This window comes from Hippichthys cyanospilos, chromosome 15, assembly GCF_059441005.1.
Source record: "Hippichthys cyanospilos isolate Australia breed blue-spotted pipefish chromosome 15, RoL_Hcya_1.0, whole genome shotgun sequence".
Classification (NCBI taxonomy): Eukaryota; Metazoa; Chordata; class Actinopteri; order Syngnathiformes; family Syngnathidae; genus Hippichthys; species Hippichthys cyanospilos.
This window is the reverse complement of record NC_142383.1, coordinates 12,815,001-12,839,313: the sequence shown is the minus strand read 5'-3', so window position 1 is coordinate 12,839,313 and position 24,313 is coordinate 12,815,001. Positions and strand designations below refer to the sequence as shown.

Genomic DNA, 24,313 nt, shown 5'->3' with positions numbered 1-24,313 from the left:
AACACTCGTTTCCCAGAACTGCTACGTTTCTCAATAGTTCCACCTGTGCGACCCCATTTAACTGCAGCGTGCATCCACAATTAAAGCTTATTGACATGAGGTTAAAAACACTTTCCAATATGCAGCAAAGTTATTAACTGCAAATGTTGTCATTTAGTTGGCCCCTGTACACAAAATAAACAAAACACAGCCACTATTTTGCCATTCCACTATTATTTAGAAGGAAGTACTGAAATGACCTCATTGGACGTTACGAGACCTCCCAAAAGAATTCTGCACTGCACAAATGAAAGTGCAAAGGGCAAAGAAACTTGACCTCATAGCCATTGCTCTTTGCAGAGGATAAAGACTATATGCTTTACCTATGAGTATTATTTCATTATCTGTTGTCATTTGTGCTAAAAGGGTCATAAAACTGCAACAATGCTATTCGTTAGCATGTCTATATCATTTCCCCATCATGTGTTGGTCTTAGCTCGTAGATGTTAACACAGAGATATGCGAAGTTTTAAATATGCACTCTACATTTTAGGGCAGTCAAGTAATCAAAAAAATACAAATTGCAAAAAGTTTGCAAATTAAGTTTTCAGCGAGAGCTCCCATGGGAGCTAAACAGAACTGAGACAACTGATATTTTTATTTTTTCACACATTTTTATTCGTCTCTAAATTAAGCTGTAATATCTGTATATAATAATATATTAGTGTTATCAAGTAGCAAAAATTATGTAACTAATTGTTCCAAAATTTCCCCAAATTAATCCAAAAGATTGCAAAATTAGCAGAGGTAGCTGCCACAGGAATTAAACAGAACTGACATAACTGAGTTATTATTGCTGTATAAATCTGTATAAATTTATAAATCTGAAATTATTCTCCAAAGTTAATGCTTTAACCTTAAAAGCCCTAATATATATGTATATATATATATATATATATATATATATATATATATATATATATATATATATATATATATATATATATATATAATTTTACACATACACAACACACATATAATAAATATATAGTCAGTATATATACTAATACACTGCACATATATATATATATATATATATATATATATATATATATATATATATATATATATATATATATATATATATATATATATATATACACATTTATATTAGGGTTTTTAAGGTTAAAGCATTAACTTTGGTGATTTATTTATTTTTTTTTTGGGTAAGGGTTAGGGTTATGTATATATATTTGCAGTGTATTAGTATATATACTGACTATATATTTATTATATGTGTGTTGTGTGTGTGTAAAATAATATATATATGTATATATATATATATATATATATATATATATATATATATATTTTTTTTTTTTTTTTTTTTTTATAGTACATATGTGTGCTATAAATTATTGTAAAAATGTACAGTTTTTTAACAAAGCATTTTGTAAATTATACCCAATGCTTTCGTACGTATAAGTTACAGTTTATCCATCTGTTTTTGAATCGACAGATTTCTCCGAAGCAAGCAGAAGAAGCTTAGATTTTCCTCATTCCGCACGGTCCAAGCGGAATCCATCCGATCCCCGCTATCAAAAGACAAAATCCTTTTAATCACAGCTCATTAACTGCACTTTTCTCTTCCCCGCAGCTCACAAAAGGAGCGAGTGTGCCCGATTAGAAAAAAGGAGCAAAATCTGAAAAAAAATGAAGGCGCTCATCGAGGCGGAGTGAAAAGCGGTCACCTGTCGTCCCGCTGTGGGAAATCGGAGGAGAATTGAAAATGATTCTGCGGCGAATGATTGTGACTGCACACCCGCGGATCCTGCTCGGGCGTTGATCTGAATCATTGATGGCTCCGGCCGATACGACCGACGTTAAGGTCCCGCCGATGCCACCAGGTGAGCACGCTTTCCATTAAAGCAAGCCAGAAGTGTCTTTTACTTATGTAGCTGACAGCATGCCCAAAATTTCAGGGGCGCTAAACAAAGTTGCTGTTAAAGTGCCTGTAAAGTGAAAGTCTTGTAAATTTAACGCACCATATAAGAGTGTTGTTAACAAGACTGCCAAATTTGCATTCATAAAAAGAGCTTCTTTTTTTTTAGGGTTGCTCATGTGCCATTTAGAGCAAATGTACTTAAAGTCTAGTCTTGCCTTTTAAAAAATATTCATAATAATAATTCTCTTTTCTCCTCGGGGTTCGATTTTTTGGTTTGTTTTAGTTTTTAATGTCTTTTGTAACACAGAAGAAGACCCTTGTTTTCCTGTTTGTTTCTTTTTTTAACTGTTAGAGCGAAAGCCTAGTTTGGGATGAGGGGTCAGCAAAAAAGCACTAAAAAATACATAAATTCCATTGTCAGGAACTGAGATTCTTACAGGTGAAATAAATGTGTAAATAAATAAATTACTGAATATATAAATAAATAAATAAACCCTGCTGGCAGAAATTTGCGTCTGAGAGTAAAAAAAAAAGGCGTAAAATCACACTTTTTTATTCTAGTGACTTCCCCAACTGAAAATCAAAGATTAAATGAAGACATGACAGAAATAAGGCTCCTAAAAAGTTGATACATTAAAATAAATGAATGAATAAATAAGTAGACTAATCAATCAGACATGTTTTCATCCTATTGGCAGAAATGGGCTTAAGAGGGTTAAAGATAAGGCATTCAAATCACATTTTTTTTCTGATGCCAGTGACGTACTCAACTAAAAGGAAATAAATTATTTCCATTGTCTGAAACAGGGCTTGTGACAGTTAAATAAATAATAAAAAAAAAAAGATTTCCTCTCCCTGTTGGTGGGCTTCTGAGGGTAAAAAAAGGCATAGAAATTCAGGGTTTTTTTTGTATTTTTTGAAATGCGAGCGAGTTCTTGGGTTAAAAGTAAATAAACGAATTCCATTGTCAGAAAAAGGCCTTATGAGAGTTTAAATCAATAAATAAATATGTTTCCCCATCCACATTACTGACAGAATGGGCTCCTAAAAGCTAAAAATAATAAAAAAAAATCTTTTAGAATTTTTTTTTAAATTGCCAGTGACTTCCAGAACTAAAAATAAATAAATTCCATTGTCGGAAACAAGTAAGTAAAATTTTTTTCACGTTACTGGCCCGATTTCTGAGAGTTAAAAAAAAAAAAAAAAAGCATTAAAAACCACAATTTTATGACAGTCTAAACTAAGACAAACTAAAAAAAAATAAAAAATCCAATATCAGAAACATACCTTCTGGCTGATTAAGAAAATAATTAAATGTATTGCAATAAATAAATAAATAAATAAATAATACATTTCCCCATCCACCCTAGTGGCAGAAATGTGCTTCCGAGAGTTAAAAAAAATAAATAAATAACAATGAAATAAAAACAAAAACACATGGAAATCCTTTTTTTATGCCAGTGACTTCCCAAACTAAAACTAAATAAATAAAGATGTGATTTCTTTTTAGGAGGGGCGGAATGACTTAAATATACAACATGTTCAAAGTACGCTTTTGAAAGCAAGCGCGATTAGTTTCCAAAGATGTGTGATGTAAAATGCAGGCTCGCTTTTCGAAACGCCGACGTCAATATAATCCCCAAATCTATTTCCTCCATTTTAGCAGCGCAAATTGAAAACAACGGGGACGATTTGAAGCAATTCAGTCACAGAGAGGGAGCGGTAAAGAAAGGAAAAAAAAACACTCATCTTTTAGATTTGCTTAATCATTTGAATGCAGGCGGCAATTTAGTTGCCATCAAGCAAAAAGCACCTGCAAGAATACAAACTATGTGTTTTTTTTTTTTGCAACCTATACACGCCGCTCGACAGAATGCTGCAAAAATTGCAGGGAAATCAGATTCATAAATCCTATTAAAAGGCATCTCAAGAATTGTAATTATAATGGTTTTATATGGTCCAAAATTTGGACAATGATTATTTTTGTACATAAAATCTCGCACGTCCAGCTGCAATCACATAGAAGTGTCAGAATCGTTGCATTTTGAAGTTTTACTCATCTGCTGGAAATGTCAACTCCTGAGTGTTTTTTTTTCCTATTTATTCTTTTATCATCAAAAAAAAAATCAAAGAAATTTCAGTGTAACAATGCCACGAGGGGTAAACTCTTCTTATTCGTAGAGGCCAAAGAACGATCGTAAAAAAAAATTATAATCAAAGCATTTAACATTTTCCGAAGGAGACACGAGAATACAATCTAGCAATGAATTACCCCATGTTCCAATTAATTTTCTTCTAATTTGAAAAGAAACATGTACTGGTCCTGTGACGCAATTACTACAAGTACAATAATGACACAATAACATATAACATGGTAGGCAAAATTTTTCATTCATAAAAACAAACAAGAATTGTAGAAAAGCACAAAAGTGTCCTGTCCTGTTTTGTAATTGTAATTCAATCATTGATCTGCCAGAAAATCATGTCATTAATGACAATGCGCATTCGTATGAAACTTTACAAAATAAAAGATTACAACATTTTGCAAAGGAGACACTAGAACACAAATTTTCGATAAATTACCCCATGTTCCAATCAATTTGTTTGTAATTTGAAAAGAAAATGTACTGGTCCATTCACTGCATCTAATAGTTATGGTTTGAGAATCACTGTCATGTACGTTTTGGTAAATAAAATAGTCTGCATATTAACATGGTAGGAAAAATTCTCTATTTAAAAAAATAATAATAATAATTAAGCTCCAAAATGTCTTATTGTTTTATTTTGTAATTTAATATTGATATAAATGTATTGATATAAATTTGTGGCAGCAGATGGTCTTCATTTTTGTTTTCGGTATTTAATAAAATAGCGTTAATAAAGTGAAGAAAAAATTAACATAACCAAATTCTTTCTTTGTCACTCATTTCAAAAGGATATGTAACATTTTTTTATTTGAATGAATAGATGTTTTTTTTTCATAAAAAAATTCCAAAGAACCTTCCAAGGTTTTTTTTTTCTTTTTTTTAAAAAGGTTTTCGTGTATTTGAAAGAAGAAAATCTTAAACCTGGTCGCCATGTTTTTGATTCTGAAAGGTTTGCAAACTAACTGTTATGAGGAGTTTATCGACATGTTGTCATAATTCAACGAAATTCTCTTCAAGGTGAGTTAAACGGGCAAATTTTTCCATCAGCGTTGCAACGTGAAGCAACTATTGCGCTTCATTTGAAGGTTCTTACATCACTTGAGCTACTTTAATACATACACATTAATACACACTCCTCTCAATAAGTTTTTTTTTCGAAAAAACAAACCTGCAGTGGCGCGCTAGTGCACTTCAGAGCATCTTTTGAAATGGTTGGTAATGGAATGAAAAGTGCTGCACTCCAATGCGTCGCTATTTTATTCCACCTGTGTAATTTCATCCTCTTTGTATGGTAAAAGAAAAAACATAACAAGAGCCTGCATATATTTGATGTATTTTATGTGTTCTTCTGGCATAACAACAATATATACATGTGTAATCCTTTTAGATGAATGAAAACTGTTCAAAACTGGAGCTTGCAGCTGCTGGATTTGCATTTTTTCTTTTTTTTAACTGAATTTGTCTTGACCCATTAGAAGCCTTTTTTAATTTCTCCTGGGATTTATGTATTTCATTTTTTTCCTGACTGTTCCCCTTCACGGAAGAAAGGAGACCTCTTTTAATTTTAAAAACCCCAGCAGACTTTTCTTTAAATGAAAATATTATATTATATTATATTATATTATATTATATTATATTATATTATATTATATTATATTATATTATATTATATTATATTATATTATATTATATTATATTTACAGGGAGATGTATGTAACGAATAGTTTTTTTCATTATTGTAAGTATATTTTATTTTGAAATTTATGTAGGTTACGTGCATATGTATATACGTTACAGTTTATGTATACAGTGTGCATATTTATATGCGCATTTATGTTTGTATAGAGTAATTTTATATATATATATATATATATATATATATATATATATATATATATATATATATATATATATATATATATATATATACATACATACATACATGTATATAATTCTAAATATAATGTGACATAATATGACATATATATATATATATATATATATATATATATATATATATATATATATATATATATATATATATATATATATATATATATATATATATATATATATATATATATATATATATATATATATATATATATATATATATATATATATAATGTCATATTATGTCATATTATGTCACATTATATTTAGAATTATATACATGTATGTATGTATGTATGGAATAAGTATATTTTTATTGTTCTAAATAGAAGTTTATTTCGATATTTATGATATATATATATATATATATATATATATATATATATATATATATATATATATATATATATAGAGAGAGAGAGAGAGAGAGAGAGAGAGAGACGTTTGATTCGATATTTATGAAGTATATATATGGAATATATGCATATGTTTTTGTTTTTTGTTTTTTACAGAAGGTGTGACTACCATAAACACGCATGTGACTACCATAAACACGCATGTGTCTCAAAATCTGTCAAGATGTTTAGTCTTTGAATGTGCATGCTGTTGCCCAATCCCCCTCGCAAAGCACCAAAGTTGTGTTTAGAATTTTGGCTGTTTCTCATGAGATACTTTGCTCATTTCAACTACCACACATATCATCATGAATATACGCCAGAAAAAGTGTTCTCCTGATGTGTTGTCAAAACCTTTAATCTTCCAAACGGTCTTTGAGCCAAACGTAACATCTCGCCACCAACATTTAAATCCCAATTAAAATCCTTCTTTTGGTGCACAGTCGCTGAAGTTAACTAATATCTTGCTTCTAATTACTACCGTTTGTGCTTTATCCCCATATTTTCAAAAATTTCAAAGTGCTTTGTTGACAGTATTCATGTTACGGCTACAAACGTGGGAGGGACATGCAATAATAGTTGCGCATATGGGTTGTGTGGGAGTTGACTAAATGGTTTGCCATGGGTCATAAAGTTTACTGCAAATCTAAAAGTAATACACGGATCGGAACATGTTGGAGATGTTGATTCTATCTATCTATCTATCTATCTATCTATCTATCTATCTATCTATCTATCTATCTATCTATCTATCTATCTATCTATCTATCTATCTATCTATCTATCTATCTATCTATCTATCTATCTATCTATCTATCTATCTATCTATCTATCTATCTATCTATCTATGACAGGTTTGGCCCTTGATGTATCAGTTGCTATGCAGTTGTTCTGATGACTGTATATACTTTTAACCTTTTGACATTTTCATGTATTTATCACATTTGTCATATAGATTTTTGGATCTACTTTTGTGAGTGGTTTGCCCCGTGATGCATCAGTTGCTATGCAGTTGTTGTGATCATTTAGTTGTCAGCTTTTTCATCAAGGTCACGTGTTTGTCACTTTTGACATTTTTATGTATTTATCACCTTTGTCGTATAGGGTTTTTTATTTACTCTAGTGACTGGTTTGCTCCTTGATGAATCAGTTGCTATGCAGTTGTTGTGATCATTTAGTTGTCAGCTTTTTCATCAGGGTCATGTGTTTGTCTCTTTTGACATTTTTATGTATTTATCTCCTTTGTCATATCAGGTTTTGTTTTTACTGTTGCGACTGGTTTGCTTATTGATGAATCAGTTGCTATGCAGTTTTCATGATCATTTAGCTGTCACCTTTTTCATCGGGCTCATGTGTTTCCCACTTAAGATTTTCATGTATTTATCATCTTTTTCATATTGGTTTTTGTATTTACTTTTGTGACTGGTTTGCTACTAATTGTATCGGTTGCTATGCCGTTTTTATGATCATATACTGTAGTTGTCACCTTTTTATCGGATCATGCCTTTCTTACTTCTGACATTTTCATGTATTTATCACCTTTGTCATATAGGTTTTTGTATATACATTTGTGAGTGGTTTGCCCCGTGATGCATCAGTTGCTATGCAGTTGTTGTGATCATTTAGTTGTCAGCTTTTTCATCAGGGTCATGTTTTTGTCACTTTTGACATTTTTATGTATTTATCTCCTTTGTCATATCAGGTTTTGTATTTACTGTTTGCTTTTTGATGTATCAGTTGCTATGCATTTTTCGTGATCATTTAGCTGTCACCTTTTTCCTCGGGCTCATGTGTTTCCCACTTGAGATTTTCAGGTATTTATCATCTTTTTCATATTGGTTTTTGTATTTACTTTTGTGACTGGTTTGCTCCTCATTGTATCGGTTGCTATGCCGTTTTTATGATCATATAGTTGTCACCTTTTTATCGGGATCATGCCTTTCTTACTTCTGATATTTTCATGTATTTATCAGCTTTGTCATATAGGTTTTTGTATATACATTTGTGCGTGGTTTGCCCCTTGATGCATCAGTTGCTATGCAGTTGTGGTGATCATTCAACCGTCACCTTTTTCATCGGGGTCCAGTGTTTTTCACATTTGATATTTTCATGTATTTATCACCTTGTCATATAGGTTTTGTATATACATATGTGAGTGAGTGTGCTTTGCCCCTCGATGCATCAGTTGCTATGCAGTTGTTGTGTTCATTTAACTGTCACATTTTATGTGCTTGTCACTTTTGACATTTTATATCATACAGCGTCTTGTATTTATTTTTATGACTGGTTTGCTTCTTGATATTTCGATTGATATTCAGTTGCTTTGGTTCCTTGCTTTGCTTTGTCATATAGAATTGATGCCTGACTTTTCTTATTGACACATCAGGAACATCAAGCTCACAAGCTATCCTACTTTTTTTCCAAGTCTAGTTTTCCAGTTCTAAAATTCCAGCTTTACCTTCTTCTAGTCTAAGATTTCTGAATCTTCTTCTTTTTTGGTTTGATCTTACTTCTTTCATCTTCTAGTTCCAAATTCTGCTCCAGACATGACAAAAATGGCAACATGTTTTTACCCATTTATTTGCACTACAGTGACACAGTGCGGCGTAAATAAATAAAAAAAAAACACTAAAAAAAAATCACTAAAACAGTAACAAACATAATAATCTGATACAAGCATTAAATCCGAGCCGGGGATTGGGACCTGCAGAGTATATCTAGCCTAAGGCCCAGTGTGAGCCCAGTGCTGGCCAGCTTTCAAGCTGTGCGCAGCATCTGTATAAGAATTCATCATTTGAATGGATGAAGCGCAATCATGTTCCAAAGCAGCCAGCTAATTGTCTCAAATACCATGAGATTCTTTTTAGGAATTCCAACCATGAAGTGGCCTCTTTTTTTTTGTGCCCACACCCTGGAGCGTGCAGTACAGTGCTAGTGTTGAATTCTTATCTTCTGGTCAGCACCACTGAAACTAATAAGAATCCCAAGATTTTGTGAGATGGTATTTCCAGGGGTTGGATAATTGCCGCATTGAGGGCTTGAACTTCATTCTTCCACTTGACTGATTTTGTTTGCCATTAGGCTACGACAATGGCTTCCCTCTCAAATAAGGAAATGGAATGTAGGTACTTCTAACAATAGATTTTTAATGGATTCGAAAGTTCATTTCGCTTATTTTAATTGAGGAACAAAATACACGCGATCAGGCTTGTTTGTGAGAAGCGCACAACAAAATTCCAAGGAAGTTGTCGAATAATGAACTAAATTCTGGACCGTCGACGTAAGAGAAATCTTAAGTCCTTTATAATTCTAACAAACGGCGTGATTTTCGGAAATAAATAACATTTAATTATTTGCAATATAGAGAGTTGTTTATTAACATCGTAACATTTTGCACTCTATTTTTCATCAATCATTATTATAGCAGCCAGTCAGTAATGTTGACATGCTACGTTCTAATTCTTTTATTTTTTGACTAATGAAAGCTTGAACTAAAGGATGCCCTCAATTTCCAACTCTCGCAGCTGTTTAAGTAAAGTTCACTGCATTCAGTGGTGGCCAACAGGAAATGAAAGCAATGCACTTCAGAGTAAAAGCGTTTAATTGAAGTTGGATTTGATATGTGACAAAGATTTTGTTGCGGTTTTTTATTTACTGCCTTTTTGTTTAAGGTAAATGTTTCTTACTTGACACACGGTCTTTTTTTTAACTTTTTTTTATTTTTAGCTTTTTTTAACCTTCATTAGCTATACTTTGGCAGTTTTCACTTTTACATCATTGTATATTAAAATATTAGTCGATGAGGAGATTAATAACCAATATTTGGAGCTATTAATAATTTTCTGTGAAAATTAATAAAAAAAAAATACAAACTCCACCTCTTTGTTTAAATGTTAAAATGGTAATTGAACAACTTTTTCAACAGATTTTCAAAATGTAAACATTTCAGTTTTCATCTTAGACAATTGACAATAATATAGTCCCCCAATTACCCATTTTCAGTAGTAAGGTAATATTTTGTAGAATCATTATTTTTAATGGCCAATTAATATTTTTAAAAAGCACAGTTTTACACTTGGGACAACCAATCACAGGTCACCTGTTAGTCATGTGACATTCAATCGACGTGTTTGAGTTTTTAGCTGAGCCTTCAGAACATGCGATGCCGTTTTCAGTCAACAACATACATAATGTGTTTTTATAAGTATTTATTTTTCATAAACCATCATTTAGTCATTGCATTTGTGATAAAGAAAAGCAAAATTACTGTCATCTAGCAAAGTTCCATAATAATTCCATAATTTTTACCTTTTCAAGCCTTATGCGGTATTCCGTCCAATTATTTGATATATACGTCAAATTCTTATCAAATAGAAAGTATTGACAGAAGACAGTAGGGAGCTGAAATTTCACCGTGATGATGTCAACATGTCAAAGTTCATAATGACAGAACTATTTAGTTATCAGAGAAATATTGGAATAAAACGACCCAGATAAATTTCAAAATATTTCACAAGGGTTACACTGAAAACAAAAAAAAAAAAAACACTTTTACAGGTGCTATTTAACATTCCTGTTTTGTGTTAGAAAGGATAACTGCAATCTCTCAAACAGATGAAACATTTTATTGACTTAATGAGTCTTTTCATATTTATTTAATAGTTGTTTTTTTTTCATCTGGGCAGAACAGGCACCACTGATCCCGTTAAAACGTGAACTGAAGTAATATTCTACTAGGCGATTTTTATGCCAGTTTATAAACAACAGATTACCGGTACTGGAATTTTACTTCTTCCAAAAATTATTTTAGGATACTTGTACTGTATCCAAGTACCGCTTTCGAGTTACCTTGCGTTGTGTCGCGGCTTTATTTTGATAGTCCCTCCCGGAAGTAGATTATGCTGACGCTAACCGACTGTGTCCTGATCCGCGTGTACTGTGCAGCTGCTGACTTACTTGGAGCGGAGCTGCCTGCAGCCACTCCGATCATGAAAGGAGCACGACAGCACGTCGCTTGTTTGGATTTTTCTTCCTTGACCGGATTATCCTCTTCCTCCTTACATCATTAGCTCTTTTTTTCCGGTTTTTAAAGTGCCGAGTTGCACCAAACAAACAGGTGTGATGCGTGGCACCTGTTTAATATCTTCGACGTGTTTGCTCTCCACAGTGAGGTAGACTCTCTTTTTTTTTTTTGGACATTTTTACACTCTTGTTGAAGGACTTTTTTGAGGGGGGGTGGGGGGGTTATTATTATTTGTCATCTCACCGGATGCTGCTTCACGGGTTGTCGCCCGAGTCCTGCTGTGCCAGCCGGCTTTTAAGGGCGTAATTTTTTTTCTTTTTTTCCTGACGCTTTTATCAAGTGGAGGAGGAATATATGTGCGGAGATGCTGCTCCTGGTTCCTGTTCTGTTGCTGCTCCTGCCTCTGAGCCGAGCGGCTCCCCCGCAGACCGACAGGGAGGACACGGGGGTGGTAAGTTACTTGTTACGGAGCGCGCCCCCCCCCCCACACACACACACACACACACACACACACAGCATCCATTAACCCGCTAAACACCTCTCAAAAATATCTAAGGAATTCTTTTTCATACTTTGGGTGAGAGGCATCCCCGGATTGGTCGCCGGTCAATCGCAGGGCACAATTAAGTCACTTTGCAAACTATACACATTGCATTTTTTTTATTTATTTACTTTTACTAATTTTGTAAATGCTTTTAAAGGCATAATAATTAGAGTTATTTGTGTTTTTGTTTTCCCTCAACCACTCAAATCGTTCAGTGGCATCCGTTCTATCCTTACATACGTGGGTTCAATTTTTAACACCCACAAAAAAAAAATGGTATAGTCTGTCATTGTAACCTGTGAAGTGACACTTTAAGATATAGCCATTAACTGGTCTCTACCGCCACCTACTGTCATGAGGTGAAACTAAAGTCAACAAAGAACTTTCTGTTTGCTGACATAGTTTGACCGCCGCTCAACGGAATGTTGCAAAAATCACAGGAAAATCAATGGAATAAATCCTATTAGAATGCATCTCAAAAATTGTAATTATAATGGTTTTATATGGTCCAAAATTTGGACAACGATTTTTTAGGTACACAAAATCTCACACGTCTATCTGCAATCACATAGAAATGTCCGAATTGTTGCATTTTGAACATGTTTTTATCATCTGCTGGAAATTTCAGCTCCCTAGTGGTTTTTTTTTTGCATTGATTCTTTTATGATCTCATAAAAAACATAGAAATTTCCATACTTTGTAACATAATGCCACAACGGTTAAACAACCATTCATACCCCCCATTCAAATCTATGAACAAAAAATATTAATTGAACCAAACATAACCTGAGATTCAAACCCAGAACTTCAGAACCGAGAACATAAATAGATGCATAGGGATTTGTCCATCTTTTCCCGACAGCATCCGGTCCACATAACGAGAGCTGACTGTTAGCCCAGCAGGCATGGGAGATTATTACATCAAGGTTTTTCCTCACTCATGCAAATTTCAAAGGGAACTTCCCGTTTGACTGCTTGCGAAGATCAACGTCAAGCGGATGACTTATCCGCTGGAATGAAGCGTATTAATTGTCTTTTAAATCCCTAAATACTGACATAAGCGTCTTGCAGGTGTGTGCGGTCAAAGATTTCCACTTAATTGAGCGCGCTTAGCGAAGCGCATTTTATTCTTCAAGATTCGCATCCTTACTCATTTCTCGGTCCTGGAATTCAACTTGTACTTTCATGGAGTGTGTACGGATACTTCAGGTTCCCTCCATATTCCGGAAACATTTAAAGACACTAAATTGAATTTTCTTGTCTGCCCCCAGCGCAATTCATCCATCCATTCTCAGTGCTGTCCTTGAGAAGCAAGTCTTGCTCACGTTCACGTCAATGGACATTACGTTGACTTGTAAAGCGGATATTTACTCCCCTTTTCACTACTTATAGAAGGACACGAGTACGCTGCGGAGTTTGCCAGCATCCAGAAAAATATGAGAGCTGCAACTAGCGGTTCTTTTAACTCATTCACTGCCATTGACGGATTTAAACGTCAAAGGTCTGTTTTAACTAAACATGCAGTGAATGATTTAACCAGAACATTTTTGGGTCATTTTCTCCCACAGGGTTTTGCTAAGGGATGGCAAATTCCCGGTAGTTTGATAACTTAATGTTGAATTTCAACATCTGGGTGAAATTTCAGCTCCCTAGGGTTGGCAAACTCCTGGTAGTGTGATAATTAATGTTGAAATTTGACATGTTGTCACCATCAGGGTGAAATTTCAGCTCCCTTGTTTCTTCTTTCATCGTTTTCTCTTTGATGTGAAATCTTTGAAGTAAAGATCAAAGCATTGGACCAAATACTGATACTATAAAAAATTGACGATACTCCAAAAACGATACATTTTCTCAAATTGTCAGTGCAGAAAATAAAAGCTATAGCTGGTTTCATTCCTAGCATAAAAATACAAGCGAATAATAGACTTGAAATTGAAAATTTCGAGGATTTGCACAATTTTGGGATCGTAAACAATCGATTCTAAACAATATTCTCAATTTGATTGATTAGTTGTCTATTGATTGTTGCACATCTAATAATAATCAAGAATAGTCATGTTTAAATGTCCTGTCTGTAAAAAAAAGTAATAAAAAGCACATTTTTAGAATATTAGCCAATGGGAGGGGACCAGTTGATAAAAACGAAGAAAGGGTCATGGCCACGGAGAGCCACAATGAAACAATGTCAACAACTAATTTTTCACGTTGTTTTTCATAAAACTGAATATTATCCTGTTGAAGTTGTTTTGCGCCCCCCAAAAAATGTTTGATCTACCAAGTGATCCCATCCTACCCGCGGCCCCCTGTCATGACGAATGTGGGGCCGCAAACGGCCCGCGTGCCTCAGCTTGGACACCCTATCTTAAGCATCTTTAATTCACATGCTTGGTTTTGAAATATGGAAGTAAGCCGCCGTATAAAAGATGATATGAACTATTTTAACGGTATTTATCGTTTATATTGCCACTTAACGGAAGCCCTTTGGCATCATGTGTTACGATCCCAATTTGTGAACGAGCGCGCGTCTCCGCAGTGTACTGTACGTGCCCGTTAATGACCGTTGACAGCCTTTCGCCTGAAGTCAGCTGGCATAGACTCCGGAAAATGGAAGCATGGAGTTATTGATAATCTGTTATGAATGCCGTCCTGTGAAATTTTGTTGGCAGCGGTCGGATGATCTGTTAACACCTCATAGCTATAATCGGACACTTTTCTTTTTTGCTGTTTGTGTTTGACTGGAACGATCAGGATTGAAGCGCTTAAGTTTTAAATGGAATATTTCCAGAAATTGTATTTGAACTTTGAGGTCTTGGAATTTATTTTTTTTTGCAATTACTTCTTAAAAACGCAGAAGCTTCAGCCTCGGTTTAGTAGCTGAGTTGCCATTTTCTGCATTTTCTGCGCTGAAAAAATGATATTTCCTTTGAGTACTGAACTGAATTGCACCCTGATGGCTCCAACTGTAATTGTTCTTTTGTGCGTTCAACAGTGAGGCCTTGAGCTTTGAAAGAAAAGCTTTCAAAACGTTCTCATTGCGTACTACGTCACCCTACTTGAATTAACGTAGTTGATGTCAATTGTCGTGGAAGGCACCCATCCGTTTCCGTTGATGTCCTTTCAAGTCAAAATAAGGGTTAGGGAGGGGAGAGTATTGCTATCAAGTATCACTTGGTTATTTTGGTGGTTATTTCAAGGTTTTGGTACTTGTGATGGCAGCCGGTATTAGTACAGTTGACCTCCGGCGTCCCTGGTTTACGTTTTTTTTCACGTTACGAAATGGAATAGTAAGTTTTTTTCGTCCCCTCTTTACGACATTCATCCCACTATACAGCAACAACTGTCATGACCCTTGAGTTTGGCTATGTTTATGTTGTTTTGCCTCCCTCTTCAGGCGTTTTTAGTTAATTGCTCTTATTTTGCGTCATACTGCCTGCGCTGCAACCCGTCATTAAGATGCCGGTCTGCTCTTGGTCTGCTAAAGACTTGATCTCGTGTGAGTGCCTGCAATATCGTATTTGTTGCGCATTTTAGTGCTTAATTCAAGCTTTAATTGGTCAGCCATGGGTCCTAAGATTTCCTAGTGATGTTAAAGGTAGACATAGGAAGATGATTAGTATGGAAGCGAAGCTGGAGATAATCAAGAAATACGAAGAAGGCTAGGCTAGGCTAGGCTAGGCTAACCTCACCAGGGATTAGTGGCTAATTTAACATCACTCAAAGCTAAATGAAATTTCATTTTGTTGTCTAGGCTTTATAGTCTGAAAAGTTCAATAGAAAAATGGAAAACCGCCATTAATTTCACAAAGATTAAAGGAAAATACTGGATAATTAGAATAAATAGGTCTTTGCAGAAATGTTTTGTATCAGAAGTACAGTTAAATACAGTAGCTTCAAACACGCTAATATGTTCAGATGAGTCGCATGTCCGTTCGAACGAATTTTTCATTTCACATCGGCAGTTCCGCGCTCGCGTAGATTTCCAAATTGCGTGAGCGCAGTTTCTCTCATCTTTACAAGTTCCAGTATATTAGCCCGCGTTTAAGTCTGCTGTTCATTTCTCTCCCGGGCTTGTTTGCTCGGCAACTCCCTCTCTTTGCAATTTCAAGTTCATTAGCGATAGCGAACATCATTTAACAAGACACAAACAATCAGCGTGAGCAGTCTGGATGTTGATGAGTCGGTCACATGGTGTCACCACGCCGCACTGGGGAACGAGAGGCTAAAGCCATACTTTCCCATCGTACCACGTGATCAGATCGCAGCCCATGTTTTGGACGTGGGCGCAATGGCAGCCCGCCCGTCAAGCCAAGAATAGGAGAAACACTTCATCACAAAGTAATTATTCAATCATTTGTATCACGGCTCCCTTCTAATATGTTTGCGCACCCACGTTGGGTTCTTAGTGTCCATAACAACCACACGCCGCGCACATCGGCGGTATTATTGCTCCGCTCCTATCCCGCGTGATATACTGCGTAGCTGCAGCGTGCGCCCATGTGCCGTTTCGGCACTTGAGTCATAACGTGGAAAACACAATCGGCTTTTGCCTCGGCGCTCATCGGGTTATTTTCCCCAGGAGGACTTTTTTCTCCCACTCCCACTGAAGTATACAGTAACTGATGAGCTTCCCAAAGGGTGGCGTACACCTGAATGAGCAGCGCTTTCCTGTTGACACGCAAGAGGGACACAATAAGATTAGGGGGCCGAATGACATCTTTTATGCAGCTGCCTGTAGAAACGGATGAATTACCGTAATGGCATTCATACGCTTTTGTATAGTTTTCCGACAAGGCTTTCACATCTGAGTTTCAATCAATTCATTTAGTGGATTGTTATTTTTGATGCAATGGAAGAATCTCGCTCTGAGTGCTAATAAGGAGCAGATTTATGTTTCATGCTGTAACAAATCTTTATGTGGATTAAACGCAGGAGCGATTTTGGATTCTGACGGTGTGATAACCGTGGGCAAAAACAGTATAAAGGGATTAAAATTACAGCTTTTTTTTCTCCGTTGAACACAAGCTATTTTATTTTTAAGCAAATTTTAAAGTATGTTTTTATACCTTAAGATGTGTGTCGGGTTTAGTACAATTAAATATAACATTCGTATTGTTTTTAATTGTGTTTAGCAAGTTACAGTGTCCTATCATTGGTAAGCTATTTTCAAGACAAAGATTTCATCCTTGTCCTACATGCATGGCAAGAAGGTAAAGTAAAAAGCATTATAACATGAAAATCCCATGTAACCACAACCAAACATATGGCCCGCGGGCCGGTTGTGGCCCGCAAGAGGGTTTAATTCGGCCCGCCAGATGATTTTGTTAAGTATAAAAAAAATAAATACAAATACCGGAATTTTTTTCAATAAATGAAAACCTTAAAATGTTTTGTGATAATGACATGATAAAAGGAATGTGAATGTTATATGATTAATAGTGACATTGCGTGTGTACTATTGTGGACAATATTATAAAAAAAAAAAATCTGAAGTTGTTGTTTTAAAGTTATGTACATATATACCATGATTTTATTGGTCCGACCCACTATACAACTGATTTTCCTTCACTTGGCCCACAAGCTAAAACTAGTTTGACACTCCTGACTCAGAAACTAAAACTAAAACCAAACGCTCGACTCAGAAGAGCTAGAAACAGAAAGAAACTAGTATTAGACTTGTAAATTAGACTCGTAAACTGGACTCAGAATCAATACTTGTAAACTAGACTCGGAAACTAGACTCAGAAAGTTGGAAATGTCAAGAAACTAGGATTACCATGTGAGAGTTTGATTTTACGTTCCGACTTGTCAGTAGTTACTGCTCATTTTCAAACAATTGATTTTTAAAATGATAAATTAATCAATTTTTTCACAATGTAATTAAGTGAATGCCAAATAACTACCAATAAAAAATGAAATAACAGAATTAAAGTAGTATTAAGCAGTAAGTATTAAATAAATATCGTTTTTAATCGGTCTTAAAAATCGTTGTGCCCTCTTACTGGTTAGCTATTTTTAAGACCTCCTCCTTATCCTCCAATGCACGGCAAGAAGATAAAGTAAAAAGTCTTGATACATGAAGATCCAACGTAACCACAACATACTGGGAAAACTAGACTCCAAACACTAGACTCGGAAACTAGACTCAAACACAAAACTCAGAAAGTCGGAAACGTTTGGAGTCGGAAACTAGACTCAGAAACTAGACTCCGAAAAGAAAGATAGAAAGAAACCTATGGCGTTCTGACATTTTTAGCTAATTTCCAAATCATCAATTTTTCGAGATGACAAACGAATCAATTCGACTTATTGCCCGGTCCGAGTCGTGTGACGTTCACCAAATGAAATCGTCGCTTGATTAAACCTTATCCATCTCTCCGCGCTTGCAAACACAATCTTTTTGAGTGCTTTTTGGGTCTCCGTATCGCTGATGGCACCGCGAGACGAGCCGGACGCCTCGCTGCGAAGTTAGCATGCAGTCTGTCATGTGGAAGCTCTTCATCTAAAATCTCACAGTGCGCCTCTTTCTTCAATTATTCTCTGTCATGTTTCACGCTGTGGGAAAAAGAAGGACCTTAGTTTTGTTTGCCACTCGTCAGTCCTCTGTATTCTCCCCACCGAGACGTTCTGTTTCCTGTGGAAGCTTCTTAACGAAAGCCACTTGGTATTTTACGTGATTGTCAGGGTGCATCATTAGCAAGTTTTTGCTTTGAGCTGGAAAATAGCACTATTGCAGTTTGTATTCATTATTTTTTATTTTTTTTTGCTCTAGTCGCAAAGCCATGTCCCTATGGAGTTTACTTTTGCCGCCCTAATTGATTGCTACGTTTGAGAGAGTTCGTATTACGTGCCGTTTTGTTTAGGGTTGTAAAAAAACGTAGAATCTCCACGACAAATCAGGAATATCGTTTGACTTGGCAGTAAATCATATTATGTCGTCAGGGTTCGACAGTCTATATGGAAATGTTAGCTAGCGTGCTTATTATTAGTATTACCGAGAAATTATTTGTTATTGAGCCGCTGACATTTGTGTTTTAAAATTTCCGTCAATTTTGACATGTTGTCACCATTTGGATGAAATTTCAGCTCCCTGGTCTTTTTTCAATGTAATTTGATGTGAAATGCATTTTCTGTACAGATTAATTTACAGGACCCCTGGGTTATGGCGTCCCTAGCTTACAGTTTTTTTTCATGTTACGTCCCCTTGTTACAGCATTTTTCCCGCCTTACGGCATCGACAACAATTTGAAAATTCAAACTTGTGCGTGCGTACGTCAAGTTGCACAACGCTCATACGACACTATATGCGTCACAGCATATGTCACTCATATGCTAGTCTGCTATTGGTTGGCGTCTTGGCATGCTTAAAATGCTGGTCTGCTATTGGTTGGCGTAACGGTGTCACTAAGATGCAGATATGCTAAAGACTTGTTCTCGTGCGAGTGCTTACGATATCATATTGTGTTGAGCTTTTTAGTGCTTAATTCAAATTTTAATTGGTTAGCCATGGGTCCCAAGATTGCTAGTGATGGTAAAGGTAGAAGTAAAAAGATGATTACCATGGAAACAAAGGCGAAGATAATCAAGAAATGGGAAGAAGACATCGTTAGCTTACATCGTTAGCCTCGCTAGGGAATTTTGCCGTCACCAGCTCAAGTCACGTCATTCCAAAGGTAAATAACATTTCATTTTTCCTTTATATATTTATGCTGTTATTTATTTATATACATGTATATTATTTATTAGTACATACTATACTATCTTGTAATTTTTAACGTGTAAAATTTTGCACGCGGGGTTTTGCACGCATTAGGTAATTAGCATAGGTTTCTATTGCCCGCCATACGACGATTTCGCCTTACGATCCCAACTACGGAACGGATTAATGTCGTATGGCGGGGGTCCACTGTATTGGACTAAATACCGCACAAGGGTTAATGTAGATAATCAATTTTAATCAAGATGCATTTATCATCATAATGTCTTTTTATACTTTCTAATGTTTAACAAAGAGAGGTGGCAAAAACTTTATGTGAGAGCGGTGACTCATCGAGCGCTGGTAGAAAATGTACAACCTATCAATCTGTTTACCGCATTCAAAATAAACGGAGTTCTTGCTGGAATACAGATTGTATTTCCCCCATAAGAATCTTACCTTACAACTTGGCATTCCGGATGTGTTTTTTGGCAATTGATTATGATAAATTGGTTGAAAGTAAAATATCCCGTTCTCTAACACCACAACTATTTCATGCCATCATATGAATCATTTACACCGAAAGAGTCTTCAGATCCAATTAGTATGTCATATTCATAGCTTCAATGCCAGGTAAGACTTTATTTTTTTTTTCCACCCGTATTATAAGTCCATCACTCAGCCAGCGATGCTTCAACTCGATAAATAGAGCATAGTGCACAAAAAATATGTTGTTTTTGTTATTTTAGTGTTTGTTTCAGAATGGGACATCTGGGAAATAATTTCGTTTCTAAACTATTCTGACAAGCTGTTGTGCATATCACCGGTTTTATCGGGGTTTTTTTTTGAAAGAGTTCCACTCCTTCTACCTCCTCTTCACGAAGGAGGCTTTCTTATAGCAGCCCATCATGGTCTGTCTGATTACACCCAAAGGCCCGAGGATAGAGGGGGGCTCAGCGAGAAAATTGGATGCAGTGAAAGTCCAGGAGAAGTAGCGAGCAGGGATTGGTGTTCTGAAATAACAAAAGGGTCAAGCAAAAATGCCATATGCAAAATAAAGACGGCGAAAAAGGCTTCGGCCGAGCAGTGGCGAATACAAAATCGTCTCGACTTATCAGACTTTGTATGCTTCGTTTATTGGATGGTTCGTATGAATCGTAACGTGACAGGACTTCCTAAAAACGGCACTGGATCAAATTACCGACTTAACCGCTTCCAAATGAGTACAGCGCAGCAAGAACTTTGAAAACTGGATGATGTGTTCTATTTTAAGCACGCATTGACTGTTTAAAACATAGGTGTCGAACTCCAGTCCTCGAGGGCCGGTATCCTGCAGTTTTTGTGGTTTTCTGTCCTCAACACACTTGATTAAAATGATTAGCTCAGTAGACAGCTCTGGGGGAGCTTGAAAAGTATCCTAATTATTTCAATCAGGTGTGTTTAGGGGAGGAAACCGGAAAACCTGCAGGATACAGGCCCTCGAGGACTGGAGTACGACACCTGTGGTTTAAAATGAACGGCGTATCAGAATTTTCTGTTTGACTCAGTATATTGTCGTCAAGGGGATTTTTGTACTTTTTAGCCAGTTAATGAGCACTATATTAATTTTTAAAGTAATACATCAAAGAAGCATATCGAGACTGGTGATCTATGTCGTTATTCCTCCTAGTTCTGTCCCCAAAAAAATGTGCTAGGTTGAATGCAGGACCGTAGAATCCCTTCTTTGTTAGCCTAGCGCTAAGCTAGCTAGCGCGACATAGCTAGCTAGCAAGTTTAAGTGAAAAAAGTAGAGTAAATCATAGAAATGCAGTGACAAATGTAACTTTTTTCCATCGCTGCGTGCGTATATATATATATATATATATATATATATATATATATATATATATATATATATATATATATATTGTGGCGGACACTAGGACCATGTCTCTCACCCAGTAGGCATGTCGCTATGATCCTTTGATGCTTTGAACCTGTTGGCTTTGTCTTTGCTGTTTTGGACTTTGTTGTATCAGTTTTGTGATGGCATGCGAAGAGTAAAGATCTCCACTAGCACAGCAATGTGTGGTTTCTTCGCCTCGCCACTATATATATATATATATATATATATATATATATATATATATATATATATATATATATATATATATATATATATATATGTAAATATACATATGTAAATATATAAAAACATATTTAAAAAAATACATATATATATATATATATATATATATATATATATATATATATATATATATATATATATATATATATATATATATATATATATATATTTTATTATTATTTTTAGTTTTTTTTACATTGTGACAGTGTGATAACAATGAGCAAAAATATGGTGTCAAGGTATCGTCCCAGTAATGTTTTATTTACCGGTAATATTAATATTAAATGAATAAATACATTCACACTCTTCTTGTTTTCAAATTGTTCTTAGCTGGAAGGGTATTTTTAAGATCATGACCCAATTGTTATCCTCCATGCATGCCAAGAAGGTTAAATCAAAAATGATTGCCATCTAATTATTCTCAAATAGACAGCTTGTTAAGTCAAATCTGCAAGCACTAGTGATACCGTATCACTAAACTGCAGCATGCCTCCATGAATGCTCACGATGAGGCACAATAGAAAAAAAAAATCTCTAAAATAAGATGTCAATTAGAAACGCTTTGTCCAATCATCTCCCCACTGCTAGCTAGCTAGCTAGCTTGACATCTGCTGCACGAATTGATTCAAAACATTACCAAAAACGAAAAACCACACTGCGAGGCGTGGCGCAAGTCAAAGTACGTTAGTTTGTATTTTCAGACACACTTCATAACTGAAATCACATTCTTTGCTTCCTAGAGGAATGGAAATCATGCATTTAATCTTCACCTTGCTTGTTCGGTCACGTCCGATTTGTCCAAGTGTGACGTCCTCCAGAGACACGCTTGAGTGCGAAAGCGTTAATAAGATTTCAGATTTCCTTAAATTGATTCAGTAAGGGTCATTGCTAGGACTATGGGAAGTGACTTTTGTGTGATTGGCTGACACAGTTGAGAGAAATAGTGCATGTTGTCAAGTCATCACAATACATAAAGACGTGTTCAATTTTTGCCTGCGTTATAACAGGACTTGCCTGGACAATTTTATTGAGAGCACTGAGCAATGAATCGGAATTATTCACAAAAGCTGATCAGACTTTTTAAATTGCAGACCAGACCAAAAAGAAAAAAATACTTGTATTTGTTTTTTATTAAAAGCAAAGCAAGATTTAAAAAAAGGTGAACAAAAGCAGAAAAAAAATATATCGAACTTTTTTGTGGATTTTCATTGACATCACTTTATTGCAGGTTTATCTTGCTTTTTTCTTGATATTTTTCCTCCCCTTCTTTTGATTCAGACAAAAGAGATTTTATGGATTTCGTTTTTTAACAAACCAAACCAAGCAAACACAGAACAAAAACAAAAAAATAAATTCAACCTCTTTTTGTTAATGTTAGTTTCCTGCAGGTTTACTTCACTACCGTATTTTCCGCACTATAAAGCGCACCGGATTATAAGGCGCACCCTCAACTAATTACATATTTTCAAACTTTTTCCATATATAAGGCGCACCGGATTATAAGGCGCGCCCTCAATTAATGACATATTTTCAAACTTTTTCAATCACAATATAGTAATACTCAAAGTAATAACAATAATAACGCCAATAATAACTCTAAACTCTCAATAGCCTAATAACTCAATGTCAATATGAGCAACCTTGTTCAACTGTAAACAAACAAAAGAAACAGGTCAAGCTTACTTTATCACTTCATTTCCCATCTATGAATCCCAATATTGATCCATATATAAGGCGCACCTGATTATAAGGTGCACCATAAGCTTTTTTTTTTTTTTTTTTCCAAAAAAAAAGGCTTTTAGGTGCGCCTTATAGTGCGGAAAATACGGTATTTTGCTTGATATGTTTTTCTCCCAAGTTGGACCAGACAAAAAATTCAGGAACATAATCCCTGCAAGAAACATAAAAACACTATTGATGAATAAAACAACAAAAAGGAACGCTATGGAGCAGGAATAAGAGTCCGTCCCCTTTCAACTTCATCTGATTTCCCAATGGTCCCATTCATCCTTGGCCGTTTGGAGAATTATGGCGAGCGTGGCTCGGAAACAAGCTGGCACGCTCTCGGGCAGCCTCCCTAAGTAACAACCCCCAAATCAACTCCATGTGCTCATCCTATTTTAAGTGAGGCCCACCTCCCGTTGCCATTCGGAGAACCTGAGCTGGTAATTACACGTCGCTTGAGGTTGGCCGCCCGCGTATTCACGTTCGAGTCAAACGGTCCAAAGGACAACCGAATAAAACCGCAAAAGCGTCAGCGCGGCCCGGCTTCAAGTCCGCCTTTGAAGATCTTCCAAATTCAAAGCGTGTTTGTTTGCTTGTTAGGCTCAAGAAAAGGCGCTTTCGCCCGGAGTCACGCGCATAGCTGATTTCATCTCCGACGCCGTCGTAGGAGCGATGGGCGCCCGAGGCCTGCCGCTTCAACTCAAATTAAAAGACACACGCCCTTGCTTCCCCCGATCCAAAAGAAATATTTGAGGGTTCACTTTCAGACGCCGCACAACGCGAACACGTTTGTATTTCTAGCCCGGAAGGAGAGAAAGTCGTCGAAAAATAATTGACATTT

At 35.6% G+C, this 24,313-nt stretch overlaps 1 protein-coding gene across 3 annotated transcripts in view; it reads left to right on the top strand.

Annotated features, from left to right (window-relative positions):
- Positions 1 to 1,762: 1,762 nt before the first annotated feature.
- The window catches only part of mmp17a (matrix metallopeptidase 17a), a 100,276-nt gene continuing 77,725 nt past the window's right edge, over positions 1,763 to 24,313 (top strand). The window contains exons 1-2 of one of the 3 annotated variants that reach the window (XM_088435680.1): positions 1,763 to 1,886; positions 11,723 to 11,833. In XM_088435680.1, the coding sequence (XP_088291806.1) occupies positions 11,747 to 11,833 (87 nt within the window). In that variant the 5' untranslated portion in view covers positions 1,763 to 1,886; positions 11,723 to 11,746. Of the gene's footprint in view, positions 1,887 to 11,359; positions 11,834 to 24,313 lie in introns of those variants that run through there. The other 2 variants (XM_088435681.1, XR_015868033.1) reach the window with 2 other exon arrangements.